The sequence below is a fragment of the Hippoglossus stenolepis genome, chromosome 15, assembly GCF_022539355.2.
Source record: "Hippoglossus stenolepis isolate QCI-W04-F060 chromosome 15, HSTE1.2, whole genome shotgun sequence".
Lineage (NCBI taxonomy): Eukaryota > Metazoa > Chordata > Actinopteri > Pleuronectiformes > Pleuronectidae > Hippoglossus > Hippoglossus stenolepis.
In genome coordinates this window covers 5,636,049-5,654,077 of record NC_061497.1, presented here as the reverse complement: position 1 = coordinate 5,654,077, position 18,029 = coordinate 5,636,049, and the positions used below count along the sequence as shown (strand labels likewise).

The following is an 18,029-nucleotide window of genomic DNA, read 5'->3' as shown; positions in this document are numbered from 1 at the left end:
ACACACACACACACACACACACGCACACGCACACGCACAAACAACTTCCTCATGTGGATTATTGCTGGACTTCCCAAACTGCACAGGAAGGACATTCTCTATAATGAGGATGGGGAAGAGAACATGAGTGTGTAAATCATTTCCACATTTTATTTTTTACTGCGGTTATATTTATAAACTGTGAAATACACAGGAGGGTGTGTGTACCTGCCCAGACTGCAGAAAAGAATAAACTGAGATTCCACAAAGACAAAGAAAAACAAACGCATCAGCTATTTAAAAAAAGTCCCTGATAAATATTCTGCTCAGGTCATTACTGGTGTTTGTGTAAAAAAAGTAAAGAAAAAAGAAATGTTGCTCTCTCTCTCTCTCTCTCTGTCTGTGCTGTAGTGTAGACATGAAAGACCTGCAAGTACATTTTTAGAGGAATGGACACAATGCCAGGGTCTGTGAGTCTGTGGCAGCAGTCTGTAAAAGTCAGAGAGTTCCACATCCTGGAAGATGTCATGAATTTTTTATGTTCAATGTGGATTCAAAAAAAGGAGGAAACAGGAAATTCAGTCACCCCATGCAAGTTCTTCTGCTATGAAAGTTGGGTTCAGTGGTATACGAGTATTACGGCCATTTAAAGGGGAAACAAACGAGACTCAGAGGAAATTGCCTCTTTTGTGGAAAAGGAGATGTTTAGCAGTGGTCGACTGGGAACAACTGTGATATTCAAAGGTGTTTTCATAGTTTCTCAAGAAACAATGAGATTTTGGATCCAGAAGGAGTGGAAGTTTTTTGTCTTTATTCTCACAATATTATGATGTTTTTCTCAATAAATTACAATTTAATCTTGTAATTGTATTTTTCCTTGTTAAATTACAACTTTATTCTCATAATATTATGACTTTTTCCTTGTTAAATTATGACTTATTCCTTGTAATATTCAAACTTGTTTTATTCTTAAATTATGACCATCTCAATTAAAGGGACATAGTTTACAAGTTGTATGGATGAGCATACATACTCATCCTGTCGCCCTCCCAGCACTGTTCTTTTAAATATGGCACAATAATATAATATATTTTTATGATATAATTATATTTCCATGTATTCCCTTGTTGTCTTTCAAATTGTCCCGCATAACCATAAACAACAAGGAGAGAGGTGTATGGAAATGTCGCGAACAGCCAGCGCAACGTCGCTTAGAACACTGTAAACAGGCTAAATCCCCAGCTGACCATAGCGGCTGCCGGGCATTCCTGCAGCCAACGTCGTAATGTAGCTGAACACTTCAGACAATGCCACATGAGTGAGGCGCAGCGGACAGCCGCGGAAGCTGCGCTGCCGCGCCATAGGGGACGGGGGGACGGGGCGGGGGTGGTCAAACATGGAGACTTCAGCTGTTAAACATCAGCGGCGCTCCTGACGACTATTTTCCATTTGGGTGAGAAGATATTAACTTAGCATAAAAGTGGTGCATTTGTCCCTTAAGGCTTTATTCACATTATCAAGACAAAAACGTAGGCATCTCACAATTTGAGAGGCCAGATTCTGAGATTACTACGTTTTGCACAGTGGACCAATGTAGCTATTACATGTTTTGAGATGAGACTGGGTTGGTCCAACACCACCAACTATAGGCCACCAGCTAGCTCTGTATTCTTTGTATTCTTTCATTGCAGAGACGGAGGGATTTGTTTCTTGCATCAGCATTTTACCATCTGCATGATGTTGGTCAGTCAGATAAGCTGAATGCTGACTTGATATGAGTGGACAGTGTGATTGCTGGTTTTCCCTGAGTTGATGATTAAGTTTGATTGACAGGCTTTGTTTTCTGCACATGAGCTGTTAGGGGTAAACTGCTTCTTCTCCAAGGGTCAGGAAGCTTTAGCTTTAATTTTGTACATTTAAGAGGATATAATGTAGATGTTCTACTGTCCACACTGATTGGATCAAATATAAAAGCTACAGGCTACATCCACAGTTCTGACCTATTGTTTGCATCAGTGTGGGTTTGTCAGCTCTAAATCCACAGAGAGCAGGCGATGAAGCTGGTAGATTCAGACACTGACGCTGCAAATAGATTTTGCAGAAAAAAAACAGAAATGCAACAAGCATGAGACGGTTCCAGTATAACGGCTAACAAAGCCTTTACCAAGTCAGAGGAGGAGAGGTGATGTGTTACAACCTGAACACAGCGTCAGACAAGTTGTATTATATTCTATATCATTTAAAAAAATAGGAATAATGAACAGACATGTTCCACAGCAAATTCTCAACTGATCATCCCTCACTTCTGCTGTGGCGTATCTGACCGTACAAAGCCAACAGCAGAACTCAGTGATCTCACACTTCATAATGACACAGATGTGTATACAGTGTAGATCATTGAATAATTATATAAGGGGCACATGATGCATTAACATAAAAAAGCTTACATACAGGGTTTCTCATTTCTTTCTCAGCTAATGACCCCCAAGATTGAAAATATTCAATCTATATTCATATATGAGATATTTCTATCACAATATCACCTGCCTCTTGAGCCCCTCCTCTGATTGGCTGACTGCACTTTGAGTGACTTGCGACCAGCCCATCACCGGTCTCATTCTGGCGCATTCATTCACTCTCTCTGGTAAACACAGCTGAAAGTCACGCTATGTTTGGATACCGCTATAGAAGACCAGGCACATATTTACAGTCGGTTTCAACAGGATGTTTCTGAAGGGTAAGTTACACCGTCCTCATGTTTGTTCAAGTTTTAGCACGACAGTCGGCCAATGTCGGAGTAACGTCCCGAGTTAGAGTATCGAGTTTCACAACGGAGTTTCAGTACGGAGTAACGTAGACTTTACTCCGTAGTGAGCACAGTGACACAGCACGTCAGAAGAAATAAAGTGTAACCGCTGGTCTCCAACACTAACGTTCTTAAGGGGAAATGTGCAGGGACACATTCTCTTCCTTGCTTCCCTCCACGCTGCAGTGTTTCTTCGATTCCGTATGACTCATACGGGGGAGGAAGTACGAAATGAGACGTTTCGATAACATATTTCTTCGAATGAACTGAGTGAAAAAGTCTGCGGAGTGACTGTTTTCATACTTTGAAGGTCCCTACTGACCCCCCTTCAAGTCATTACGGATAGTAAAAGACCAGAAAATGTGTTTTACACAATATGGTCCCTTTAAGGTCATTTCAGGATTTAATCATGATCATCTTTATTAAAAATGACTTCCTCACCTGAGAGTCAGATATAGACACACGTTTGGATTCCACCGTGGGCCTGCGAGCCACACGAGGGGAGATGTGTGTGTAGCCTCCTCCAGAGCCTGATGACAGATAAGTGCCCCTCTCCTGCAGCGACAGCTTCCTTCCAGTCAGGTGAGGCCGCAACGGATGAGTCCTCTTGGCCTGAGCCCCCTCCTGTTGAGCCCCACCGTTTCTCACGCCGTTGGCAGTCGAACCGCTTGAATCTTTCGTCGTCATGGCAGCCATGATGTCCGTGAGACTGGCGGCCTGTTCGGCACAGTCAGGGTCGAGCCTCTCGCAGCCAGGGTCACTGCTCGTAGCCATGGCCGGTGGGAAGATGGGAGCGATGCAGGAGGAGGTGGCGGGGAGAATACTGGGGGTTGCCCACCAGCATCAACGTGACCTTGGCTGGCCTATGGTCAGGATGTTCAGGGTCCCACCAGAGCTGGAACAGAGGGGAGGGGGAGAAGAGCTCAGTTAAGATGCAGCAAAATGAGTGGATCTGCATTATCTGAATCAAGAGAAATTTCACATGCTTGTTAAATAAACCTGACTGGATTGACTGGTGTTGCACTTTTGTTTCTACCAGTTAAAAAGACTACAGCCATTATTATGGCTCAGAGGTATAATATTTACTATAGATTATACCTGCCTATATACTTATAACAGTCTATGTATATATATACACACACACACACACACACACGTCTATTTGTGCAATATGTATGAAGAGATATTGACAACACAGTATACCTCATTGTGCAATCATCCCGTGCCACTGCACTTTATTTACCCAAGTATGTCTCTCTAAAAATAATATATCTGTCTGTAGTGAAAGGTGTACATTATAAGTTATTGTATTTTTATCTTATTTCATACTTTAACGTGTTTACCTCATTCTATGCTACAACAAGTTAATCTCCCCGGTGTGGGAACAATAACCTTTATCTTTTCTTATCTCATCTTGCAAGGTTAATCATCTCAGTTTAGCCTGTTTGTATGTTAGATAAAGACCTGCAGACATTACTCTGGGCTGTAAAAATACAGCTCACTTCTTTGCACATTTTTCCAATGGAAAGAAAAAATTAAATGTACGTTAGATTTTGTAATCAGTAATCTTAAGAGATTGAACATCAAATATAAAGAGGTAAATACAAGAGAAAATCCTAATCCTAAATCATAATGTAAAAAGAACGATGTGGATGCAATAATTAATGTTGCACTTTACATGCATTTCCCTCTCACTTTTGAACCCAAACCTCGTCCCTTCATCATTAGCAAAAATCATTTCAATACAATCCCTCTGGTAGTTGTTGACATGTTTCAGTCTGGACCAGTGGTGGACACACGGACTGTCAATCAGAGAGCAACTAGTGAGGCTAACTCGATCTACTGTTAGCAACCCTCAGTCTCCCCAAATTTGCAATCAAAAAACCTCCTTTTTGTGACATTTTAATTTGGTATAATCAAATTAGACAGTATAACCGATATTTTGATCCTAAACTTAATGATATGATTTGAGCTTTAATGTTTTTTATCTTTTGTTAAAGACTCTGAGCTGTTAATTATAACCTGAATTGTTTAGTATCTAAAAGCTGCTCTTTACCCACAGAATAGTTTTAGTTGACATATATATATATATATATACACACACATACATGTGTATATGGGTGCGAAATGTGATATTGTCCATATAACCAACCCATGTCAGTCAAAATCCTTGACTTCTGTTATTGCCAGCCACAGATCAATATCTTGCTACATCTTGTGTAAGTCAAGTAAAACCAAGCAGACATGAAAAAAGACAATGTAATCTCTTTGTTGACATTTCATAGATTGAAATAAACCCCAAATAAAACCATGTCAAAATTTGCTGAACAAACCACACTTTATGCCTTTTGGTTCCCTGGATCTCCATGAAATGCTTGTGGTTGGACTGACACACAGAGAAATACAAACATAAAATAGACTGAAGATATTGTGTTCATAGAGTGTGTGTACCCAGTCATTTAACAGGGTTTGTTTATTGGCCTTGTTGCCTTTCATCTTTAATGAGAATCAAGTCAGCGACAGACAGCCAGCGAATATCAAAGCTCTTCACGACATCTGATTCAGGTGGAAGAACACAGATATGCAAAGCGGCCTCTGCACACTCATCCGAGGTATAAGGGTACTTAAATCCCTTTTTTCTAACATTATGCATCTATGTAACAAGACGAATCAAGAGGAAAAAGAATGGTGGTTGTTTTCATCTGTAAGGAGCCACCTGGGTCTGTGCATGTTCCATGAAAAGACAGACTGAGGAGAAAGAATGGAGTCAAAGTCACTTCTCTGGATATTAGACAAGAGGTGTTCACTAAATGGGCCATGTAATGCTATTCCTGAAATGTGTCAGGTGGTTAGAGCTTCATATTCAAAAATAACAGTGTTCCACTTCGTCCCGGTCCAGGTGGGTCACACCAATTCAGGCACTTGTATACAATCACGACTCAATACAAAATGCATCATATATTCAGCCATGGTAGCGGAACACCTCTGGGGGACGCAATGTCAGTCAGGCTGTCCACCAGTTTGCTCCAGAAGGATATAATTTAATAACAACTGGAAGGACTGCATCAATTTTACCTCTAGTGTTACCTTGACAATGCTATTTTGGGGTTTAAAGTGAAATATCTCAGCATTAACAGGTTGATTAAGGGATAAAAGGGAACCTTCTTATTTAAGCCAAGTTCACACAACATAAATTTTGGCCCGTTTGTCTCTGGACAATCGCCAATCACTAAATGTGAACTCTTCAAATATGCGATTACAGAGGCCCACCAACAAGTTGGTGGAAAAGGGGTGTCTCTTCTTTCGTGTGTTTTCGTCACTAAACATAGTTTGGGGACCAGTCGGGGGGTTCTCGTGGTGAAAGAACAAGACAGCAAGTCTGCAGTGTGAACTGCACAGAAATCTGACGGCTTTGAAAGTCATGTGCATCAACTCGGCTTTAACAACATCCAGTCAGAATTTTTATATATGTACATGAAAAACTAAAAAAGATTCCCTTCAGTTTTAGTTTTCACTTTGTATTTAACTGCAATTACCAAATGCTGACACATTATATTAAGATGGTGAATGTATATAAAAAAAAATACACAGGCTTAACACCACCACGTTAGCATTGTGACACGTGAGATAAGCATTTTTATCCCAAATACAGTTCTGCTTAAGTACCGAGAGGCAGCTGCGAGCATGGCTGCAAACTCTACTGAATATGGGCCAAGGACAATGCAGTGTTCCACTGGTTGTTGCTTTGCGAGGCATAACAGGATAGACAGGGTTGATCTGCTGCACGAGGACAGTCGAAATATAAAATCTGCCTGAAGGCTTCTCAGTGATTGACTGGCAGCAAAATTACACTGAAAAGATAACGCAGCGGTGGAAGCTTAGTCTTATACTTGCAGTGGATGAATGTCTGGAGGAGTAGTCAGTGATAGTGATGATCTGACTGCACACATTATCATTCTTATATACAGGAAAAAATAGCTTTGACTTATTAGTATTTCTTTAAATCACAATTACCCCATAGGTGGTGCTAGGCTGAAGAAATATGAACGATGCCGGGGCTGAACTTGTTATGAAAACAAGGACTTAGAGATGGATACACAACAGCTCCCCAAAACAAAGACAAGCCAAGGCATCTCACTTTCAGCAAGTAGGTTGCTGGCTCAGAGGTAGTAATTATGTTTTAACCCCTGTCCATTTGTTTGTTGCTTGGTTTCACACAAAACTTGGTGTAAGGGTGCGTAATGGGTCAAGAGAGAACCCAATACATTTTGGAGCAGATGCAGGAATTCTTTTTCTTTCTTTAACATTACCGAAATAGGGCGTTTTTCAACATTTTCACAGTTTTCCTGCAGGGAATAATTCAAGAATCTTGATGGGGAAAAAAAACTAAAAACAGGCACATTTAGGAAACTGTATGACATTTGTTGCAGCTTGATTGAATTCAAAAGGACTGCTGGGTGCTGGCGGAGGTACGCGCTCTACTGAGTGCCACTGTAGTTGCTTCCTGGAGCAAAGGCAATTTTGGAAATGGTTACAGGCAGATATGACATTAGGAGGAAAATGCAATGTGAGATTCTGCCGATGGCCGGCTCATAAACTCTACATCTGGATGGGTCGGACTCGAGGAGTAGAACATCACCATCGCAGTTAATTTTGAAAATATCCAAATTATATCACCAATGGTTGTTTTTACTCCATTATAAACATTTTTTTCCATTGAAGCTTTTTATTTGCCTGGTAACATAAAATATGCAAATATAAAAGGTTAGTGAGCAATTTTCATTGTGCATAGTCATGTCATATATTGAGACTCGTGTGTGTCGGGAGCCACGGACACCGTTTGCTCATGACAAACGCACACACACACAACCCATCATGATTTGCGGATTCCAAATTGCATATTTCAAATGACTATTACTCAATCTACGTATGTAAATTCAGACTGCAGGAGAAAAACAAAATTATACAGGCAGCAGCAAGAGGAAATGCATTGTTTGACTCCTGACTTATTTCAGCAGAAACAAAAAAGGAGCTGTCATATTTTGCTAACTCCTATCACAACTAGTGATTATCCTTCTCTCGAAACGCGTTTGTCTCCACTGTAGCACCATTGAGCCCGCTGCATGTGTGAGCAATATCCTGCTCCAGGCGGGAGCACGGAGCAGCAGAGGTTTGGTTATTCATTTGGGCTGCAGAGACTTTTATTTGTTTACAGAGGCAGGTAACCACACATTTTCATTACAGAGGACATTTTTTTATTAGGTTTAATACTTTTTCACATCTAACCTTATTAGTTTCCCCCCCGCATCCATCCATTTTGACATATAAATATGTGAGGTGAAATGTATTACTGTCCAGCTTGACATATTGTGGCTGACACACTGTTGTAGTGTTTACATCTGGTATGAATTTATTCCTGTAAAAGTTGCAAAACACAGTTATAACACATTTGGTTGAATTTCCTAAAGATCAAGTCTTTTAATGATTTTAGAGAAGTGAAGTTGGCATAACAGAGAAATGTATACACTTGGATCACCCATCTCATCCTCCAGGTTTTACCAAAATAAAGGCAGATTATGGTGAGCCAATAATACCACAAAAATGTCAAGCTTTTGAATCATGTTATATTCTTAATTTATGACACTACCAGAACTGTTCACATCAGAACATAAGTGAGTCCTTCAATCTTCTCCAAAGTGAAAAAGACCTGCGGAGCACTGTGAAGGCCCCTCGTGCAGAGATGGAGAATTTAAAACAAACACTTGCCAACTGGCAGGTCATTAAAATCAAGGCCTTAGAGATGGACTCAAACAGAGTTTGATCTAACCGTCAGTAACACTGATAAGTTGAGGACTGAGGAGCCAGAGAAAGGCTGCATAGCAACTTGCAGCTTAATTTAAGAAAGGATCATTGTGTCAAGCGCCAACGGAAGGAACTTGAGCGGGAACATTTCTTCAGTCAAAACATACATGACCTTCAAGAGATGCTCCAAAAAGAGCGAGGAGAATAAAAAACTCAGAGCGAGGCCTATCTTCATGAGAGAAAGCAAATATGAGGAAAAAAAACTTGAAAATTATATTGGAGAAAGTTTCTCATGCCATGAGAAGTAAGCTTAAACGCAGAGCTCACTGCCAAGTGCAGTTCAGAGGACGAGGACAGTGAGAAGTTCATTGATGAGGACGTCCAGCCAAAGAAAACCCCAAAAAACAAGAAGCAGATAGGGAGTAAGAAGTTTGTTTACAACATCAAACCATAGGGTTGCTGTTTAGATGTGTGCTATGTGTTTTAAATGTAATTGTTGAGCCCTTTTTTAAATATGTACTGTGTGTTTCAAATGTGAATTATTGTTGAGCCCTGTCAAAAGAAGATTTTCTGTCACTTTGGGACAGACGATAACATCTATCTATCTATTCATCTATCCATCTATCCATCTACCCATCCATCCATCTATCCATCCATCAGCCATTGGGTAAATTGTAGAAGACTCTTACTTTAGTAATAGTTGAACAGGTGTTTGTTTATTACATTATAGTTTATGTTTCTTCTTTTGTCACTCTCTAACAGGACAATCTAATGCTCAATAAAGGGTCTCTGACACATGTTTAAACAATTGTAATTGTGTATTCAAATGGATGAATGTATTTATTGCTTGGTATAAAATTTTGCTTTAGAGACACTTCACAAGCTAATGCATTTATATGCTTGAATGCATCAGGAGAGATAAGATTAAAATAAATATTACCATTTCATATTTATTTGCATTATATTTAAAAAATCATGCAGCTAAAAATTGTAGTGGGTGGAGGGCCAACAGGCTACGTGCAAAATTTTAACATGACAAACAAGTTACATAAATAAGAGCCTCAAAATGTGATTTGGATAATTAAACCTCCTTATTTTCAGTACTCACAAGGCTAAATTCAAAGTCTAACAACTGCAGCAAATCAAACCGTTTGGATGAACTAAAATCCCTTGCTATAAAAATGATTGATTAACTTGAATCTCCCTTTAGTCATCTTGATACATAGTGATACAAAATTCTTTCAGCTCTGTGGGAGAGTCTGTAAACCTGATGTGTAAATATCCTCCAGAGACCAACATGAAGGCGTACAGCCACTGTGTGGATCTACTCCACGGTGTATTCTTCAGGATTACATAAAAAATACATTATGTACAGTATATGGTTAAATGATGTTAAACGTAATGGTTATTCTCACTACACACAAGGACAAATTCAAAGTCAAACAACTACAGCAAAGTTGGATTAATTTAATGTTTTCAAACCAAAAATCATTGATTAACTTGGATATATTTGACCTTATTTCTTCATCTTGCTCCTTTATATATCTCAGGATCTCTAATCTGTATTCATATAGTTCAGTAAAAAAAACTGAGGGAACGAGATAAATAAAGCTTATTAACCACTGGTTAGTATTCGGCTGTTAATCGAAGCAATCAGGAAAATTGAAACAAAACCTGTTGCTGCAGTGACAAGGTCCAGCTGTTCAAGCTCATATCTTTTTTCAATTGTGCAAGAGAACAGAGGTAAAAGAAATATCGATTTGAGTATAAAAAAACTTTCATCTGCCGATAAAGAAACTCTGGAGGAAACTGTGCTTTGATTACACCCAAAAAAAGAAAAATTCATCAGGTCTTCTGCAATGTCATGTTTACTTAGAGGTTTCTTCACCTCCTCTAGTGTCCTTGACAAAGTGCAAAGAGAAAGGCACAGAGTCAACAGTGCATATTAAAGAAAGGGCTTAAAGGTTTGTGGTGCAATGATTTATGTTTTCCGGGGGAAAAAAGTCTGTATCCATGTAGCTGCATTTTCAAGGGAGATGATGATTGCACAGGGTTCGGTGTGTTGAAAGGATTCAGGCGGTGCTCTCTTCCTTTGATGAGCGGTGGATTTCTTCACCGTCTCCCTTCTCATCCAAACTAGTCATCAACCGTGAAACTGAATGTGTTAAGTGAGGTGTAGCTTCGCACCCTTTTCAACAGGTTCAAAGGCAATCAGCTTTGATTGCTCTGTTTTTACACACTAACGAAACGTAGATTACATGTGCATGTGACATTAAAACCACTGAAGGGTTGTGTCAGTTTGTCAGGTTTCTGTAATGTCCCGTGTTGCAAGATCAGAGGCATGTGCTCATTTCATGCTGTTGACAAAGTGCACTCCTGAGCAGAACAGAGCACATATTGATGGAGACCATACCGAGACCACAGGGCTTCAGTGTTTCACCTGTAAGAATCGACTTAGCAGGGATCAGATATTGTACAATGTCTGAAAGTAACCACAGTGCACTACAGGGAGAATCATCTAGATATAGTGCAGTGATACAATATTCCTTCAGCTCTGTGGGAGAGTCTATGAAGTAATGTGGGTAATATCCTGTAACAGACCAGCATGGAGACATACAGCTACTGGGATGATCTGGTCCACTGCAAGAAGAAGTGATAGAAGCCATCTTTGCCAACCTGGAAAAACCATCACTTAACAGAGGAGGTGATTGAAGACTTTCAGCCACCGACAAGTTTCCTAACCATTTAACTCCAGGGTGGCACTACAACTTACACATGTCTACACCTTGACAATAGCTGCTTTTAGTCATGCACTGAATTCCGCAGACCCTCCGCACTTTCTCCGGAGGAGGTGCATGTGTGAACGCAGACATCCGAGTGAGAGCCTCCGGATTATCTGCCAACTTTCTCCGCCTGGCCCACTAGTATATATATCCTCAGAATGTCGGGAGAATAAGATGTGAGAACACTGTGGGGGATCGTCTGCTGCCCAACAGATGCTAAAAAAACTAAAATAATACAAATATTTACCAGTAGAGAAGCGGCGTCATGCACGTAGAAGACACCGACGAAGATGTCTAGAGAGTTAATGGTGATAAGAGTCAACATCAGTGTCTGTGTGTTGTCAAGAAAATCACATGATCTCCGCAGCAGAATGAATATGTTACTTCCTGCCTCTGTCTGCTGCACTCGGCTGCACCACCCCTCGTCTAAATAATACAGAGGATTTGTTGCAGTTGTGAACGCGTCCTTGCAGAGAACATCCCGCTGTGTTGTGCGTGTGCGAAACCAGTTCTCCAGGCTTTACCTGCAGGTGATGTCTGAAAATGGTTTAACTGGTGGTATTAGTCAGTGAAAGCTAAATTAGCCTCCTGGATGAGAGGTGAAACATCCTCAAGGAAAACAAGCAAGTCCAGGTGCTTATGTTCACTTAAATCAAAAGCACTTCTTGTATACAGTTATTCTTCCACATCAAATCTTTAATGATAAGTTAGCAAGTATTTTGGTAAGATTTATTATTTTTCAGAGGAAAAGTACCCAATATTTCTCAAATGTGAATATCTACTGCTTTTCCTGTTCTTAAGTAGCTTTAGTTTAGGATTTACATAGTTACCAGATACATATCAGATACGTAGATAAGCAGCAAGTAGAACTCCTGCTCACCGGAGTTCCATTCTATCCAGATCCAAAGTCTTAAAAACATACTATTGTTTCTTGAGAAACTACAAAACCCCTTTGAATAGCACACAGATGTGACCAAGGATAATTTCACAGTTGACCATTAGCAAACATTTCCTCCTCCACAAAAGAGGCAACTTCCTCAAAGTCTGTGTAGTTCTTTCTTCAGAATAGATTCAGTTGCACAGTACTGATTTTTGTAATGTGGTCCTGATGAGCCAAAAATATTTAGCATTTTGTTATTTGTGAAACCTATACTCAAGTTTAACTTAACATGATGCTCCACATTCCTCATTTCAAGGCAGGCGAGGGGCTGATCCTCTGGCATTCCCACTTTAACGTGACACATAGCCTAAAATTATGTCTTTTTTTTTTTTTTCCTGAAGTGGCCAGAATACTCTGTCATAAAAACTAACTAAAGACTTGGCTACTAAATGTTCTTTGGATGAACTTCTGTGATTTTAACGTAAGTTCATGCACAAAGGAGTTCACAAGCTGATACGGAGTTAAGTGATTTATTTGAGTCATTTTGATTGAGGGGAACTTGTCAATATTAGGAGTCAAGAGATGACTATGTACGTGAGGAAGATTATGATGATGTAAGAGATCATCAAAGGTAATTGGTTTGCTAAAATCAATTGGGCACATTCTAAAAAAAGGAGTTGGAAAACTATAAAATTGATAAAAGAGCTGCTGGAGCGAGGAGCACAGGTTCGTGAAGCAGAGAATCATTCCTATGCTGTGACTCGAGAGCAAGTCAAGAACGCCTTCCAGGTTGGTAGGGGGACATGTTCCCTTGTTAATGATCAAGAGAAGACCCTGGTAAGCCTCACAAACCGAAAGGCCAGGCGGCAGTTCACACAAACATCCAAAAAGTTGTAGATAGAGCGCAAAGTTTTATGTACTGATGAAACAAAAAGTGTGGACTGTGTGGAGAACTGAGCAGACAAAAAGGAAAAGCTCATGACCCCTGTTACCAGCGCATCGGTCAAACATGGTGCTGGTTCTGTTATGGATTGGGCCTCTATTTATTGATGATTGCACTGCTCACAGAAGCAACATGGAGAGGTTATACAAGAGTCTGTGCTCAGATTCAGGGTGTTTTGGCTTCATACCAAAAATAATCTCCCTCCATACGAACAGACCTGAAATTGTGAATCTTTTAAATGCATATAAACAGGATGTATCATCAGCCAAATACACAGAACTCCTAGGGCGTCATTTAATCACCCAGCAGGACAGCGATCCCAATATGACCAAAACATCCACAGAAATTTGCAAGCGGAAGATCTTCGACTGGCCAAGTAAACAAAATCTTGCAGAGCTAGTCCATTTGAAGACCAGACTAAAGGCAGAGAGACCCCCTGACAAACAACAGCCTTAAGAACATCAGATGTGCTGTATTTCAAGACCTTGAGAAGTTATGAACATTGTCCTCTATGTCCTGATGGCTTTTCGATCAACTGATTGATCAGTCAGTTAAGAAAATAATATTTTTCAATAATAATAATAATAGAGAGAGTATAACATTGAGGGTTGTAACTAACAATCGTGTTTTCATTGGCTTAAAATGAGCCTTCTGTACCTGCACCTGGAGCAAGGCTGCATTTGAATAGCTCGTTTGGCTTAGGAACCTTCCTAACTTTCAAAAGACCTGTTGAAATCCTCTAAAGGGTAAGGAGAGGAGCTTCAATGCTTCCTAACTTATCTCCTTTAGCATAGGAAACATCGGACCATCCTTTATGAAAGGAAAGTTGAAAATGCCGCCGCACAATTCTTGGCAGCAGCAACATTTAAAGCAACACAACCTTGTAGTTACACCTGGACACACCCAGTTAAATATAAAGAAAAAACTAACTGTTTTATTCTCATTACATGATCATCTCAATCAATCAATACAATTTTATTTGTATAGCCCATATTCACAAATCACAATTTGTCTCATAGGGCTTTAACAAGGTGTGACATCCTCTGCCCTTAACCCTCAACAAGAGTAAGAAAAAAAAGAAAAGAAAACCTGGTAAAAAGAACGTAGAAACCTCAGAGAGCCACATGTGATGGATCCCTCTCCCAGGACGGACAGAAGTGCAATAGATGCCACGTGTAATGGAGAACATCAGAAAGATAAGGTTGCAGCATTGATTAGAATAAACACTTTGTAGCATAATGGAAGGTAAATGAATTGATGGATTATTGTCAGTAATGAGAGTATCTGAGGAGACATATTGTATATCAAGCAGTCTTGTTGTAATCATAGTCCACCACGATCAGGATCTGAATTCGTCTCTGTCACATATGTCCAATATAAAAGTTATTTCAACCCCCTGAGTGTGGAATGGACACAAGCATTTTTTTCTCTACTTTTAAGTTTTCTCTTCATATATTCCTCACATTATTATATTATTTCAACATTTCAGTCCTTTGTTTTATTTCTACTTTCAATTAAATCTGCTTCGTTGTTATTTCCTGAGAGTAACAGATGATTACATGTTTCCTCTGTATGAACTGAATAATCTTTTCTCAGGACGTGTTATTTCGTTTTAAATAGCCTACAGCACAGAGTACCGTGCATTTTGTGCATATCTTCTTTTATAAAGAATCTTGTCAATCATGTGTAAGTGGAGTTGGATTGTCTCTGCACTGGGGGCCTCCTTTCCTAGCTCCTTACAGCTTCTTCTTCTCATCATCCTTGACCCCGTGACCTATTCCATCAGGGTCAAGGAATAGTGTTTGGGAAAGGAGATTATTTAAACTTTCTAAATGCAGCCGATGTTTTCTTTCTACTGTAGCCCAGAATGGTCAAACAAAACAGTGGCCCTAGTGATGGTCACACGTGGAAAATCAGTTGTTTCCTCATGCAACTTGACCACTAGAGGCCACTAAATCCTGAAATTGAGAGAAAGCTGATTTCTGTGTCACTGGGTAAAGTAAAGTTTTAAGGTACGTTAAGGGTAAGCGTTAAACTTAAAGTGTGTGTGTGCGCGCATGTGGGGAAACACAGACTGCTGAAATGCATCATTATTATATGCAGACCTAAAAAAGCACCGCCAGGTAATGGAATCACTGAGTAAATGTCATAGTAAGTCAAGTAAATTCAATAGGCTGCATCTTATCTTGCATTTCAAAGAACAAGCAGAGTCTTTGAGCCTTGATCCCTCCTGTGCTTTGCACAGAACAAATTGTAAACATTTAAAATTCCGGTGCTTACGCAGTGTGCATACATTATACAGTACAGTTGAATCTCTGTATAGCTATATGACCTTTTCTGGGACTCTACTGAAAGCCATTTTCATCTTGCATATGATCAAATGTCAATATCAAAGCCAGAGGGATCATTATAGTAGACCTGACTTCACTGCAGTGGATATGTACAGTCTTTTCTCCACTGTTCACATCATTAAAAAAAATCTCAGATCTCATTAAATGACAAAATCAAATGTTAGGAACTAACAATTGTCTAATCACAGGGCACTGTGATCAATATGATTTAATTTGTTCTATAAATAAATAGTTCAACAGACAGTTTACGAATAGAATATCTTGCTTTAATGTGCAACCATTTTAATGTTAATTGTAAAATAAGGAGGACGAGGATGCAGTGCCCCAGCCAGTATCTGCAGACTTGGCTGTTTGGGAACAGCATTTATTCAGTTGAGCGATAATAAAAATCTCTTCTAATAAAATTCTTTCACACAGTGAGTATCTATTTAAAAGACAATAAAGAAGACAATATTTCACTACAGTCACCACCCTCACTGGCTCGTATCCCAGATTTAATAAAAGCACAATCAGCACAAACCATTACGTCCATCTAACGCTCCTTAAAATCAAGTCAGAGCTCTTTTATATTCCTACAGCTCCACTCTCCCTGGGCCCACAGGTTGATCAGTCCTTCTCTGCCGTCGCCTTCTCCTGCCACATTCCATCTTACTCAAACCAAGGATTAACTGCTGAGAAAAAATATGCAGGAACATTAAGGGTTGGAAAGCCCTGCAGGAACATTAACCTGGCTGTTTATGCTTGATGGTAGAATAAGCCTGGGCAACAGCTTGGATTTGCATGGCTTTTGTCTGCATGCACAGGCACACCTGCCCACACAAACAACCCCCACACACACACACTTGATTTTTTTTATTTTGTCCAAAAGGATTATGGGAGAGATTACATTCTCCTATAAACACACGCACACTTAAGCTTTTCCTCATATTCCTCCTGTCGCGGTATTCAACAGCTGCACCGATTATGCCTCATCATCTTTGTCTGAGTGGGCCTCATTCATATGGAGCAGAGTGTACTGCATCTTCAGGGGCCTCTGAAATAGTGAGAGAACATAGTAATCAGCTATCAACTGTGATCAAGGGAAGCTGTCAGCACTATGGACGTTGATGAATATATTTAATGTCAATGACAACTTATTCTTAGAGGCAATAACAGACACAGAATGACACGTCAGTATCAAAATAAATCCTCATCTGTCGTCGCTGCACCACAGCAGCAGGAGCAGAAAACAGAGCACAATTGATTGCACTCAAAACAATAACATGATTCAGAACGTACCTTTTGAGATTTAAAGTTCCGTTTTATTTGTACAGCACCAAATCATAATATACAATATCACAAGGTCGAGACCCAACAGTTGGAGTGTGACTGTGGAGAGAAAAAACTCCCTGGAAGAAGAAGAAGAAGCATCTTGCAGTATGTGGGCGGCCATCTGCCTCGACCGGTTAGGGTGAGCAGAGAAAAATGGGGAAGAGAGGAGAGATGGGTGCTGAAGAGGACAGAGAAGCGAGAGAGATAGGGGGGAGGGGGAGGAGAGGGTGTGAGAGAGAGAGGAAAATAAATTTTGTTGTTGAACTAAATGAAAAAAATCCACTAAGGTATTTCGCTTACTCCTTTTTAGTGCTTATCAACGTATTTAATCTGCAAAAGTTAAATGCTGTCCCTGGGTTGCCTTTAGCTCTATTAAAGTAATTAGTTTGGCGATATAAACATCCATGTTTTAATAAAATTGGGATTTTAATAATGTATAATTATCTATATTGTTTGACATACAGTACATTTTTTTTATCTTTATATAATTTGGTCATATATCCCAGCCCTGGATTTGTATGTGTTGGACATACTGTATAAACAGAGCTCTACAACTGGCTCTGCAGAGTTGCATTTAGACACAATGGTGCTTCAAGCTCAATGCTAACAGCGACATGCTACCAAGCTAAATGCATAGTGATGTTAGGATGTAATGTTTGCCATCTTACTTTGATATTTGCTATTAAGCACGAGAGAGTCAGCTGTAGTTTTTGCAGGTATTTGGTCATAAACCAAATTCTTGGACAAACATTTTGCAAGATGCAAACCAAGGGGTCACCAAAGCTGTTACTAGTCATACTCAGGGAGCTGTATGTGCTAAATTTGATGTTAATTTGACCATTAGCTGTTGAGACATTTCATGGACATACAAAAAACTCTTGGTGTAGGACTGACCTACATGGCCATCCCTAGAGCCATGTCCATAACGTGCAATCAAACACCCATACCAAGGTATAAATCACTATGGCTAACCACTCAGTACTAAGGTGAGGGTTTTTTGTTCTATAAAGTACAGTACTAAGTTTGAGACACTGAGCATGCTTAAGTCCTTATCTATCTTGCAATACTACCAGTGCTAGCTGCAAATTCATTGTAGCTGATACATACAACTAGATGCATAAAGAACGATCTTCAGAGACAAAAAGGACAATAGGTCCTGCAGCACTACTCTGTC

At 39.8% G+C, this 18,029-nt stretch overlaps 1 protein-coding gene across 3 annotated transcripts in view; it reads right to left on the bottom strand.

Moving 5' to 3' along the window:
- Positions 1–18,029, bottom strand: part of camkk1a (calcium/calmodulin-dependent protein kinase kinase 1, alpha a) — a 68,911-nt gene that overhangs the window by 35,922 nt on the left and 14,960 nt on the right. For all 3 annotated transcript variants that reach the window (XM_035177760.2, XM_035177762.2, XM_035177761.2), the window contains exon 2: positions 3,227–3,680. In XM_035177760.2, the coding sequence (XP_035033651.1) occupies positions 3,227–3,559 (333 nt within the window). In that variant the 5' untranslated portion in view covers positions 3,560–3,680. The remainder of the gene's footprint in view (positions 1–3,226; positions 3,681–18,029) is intronic.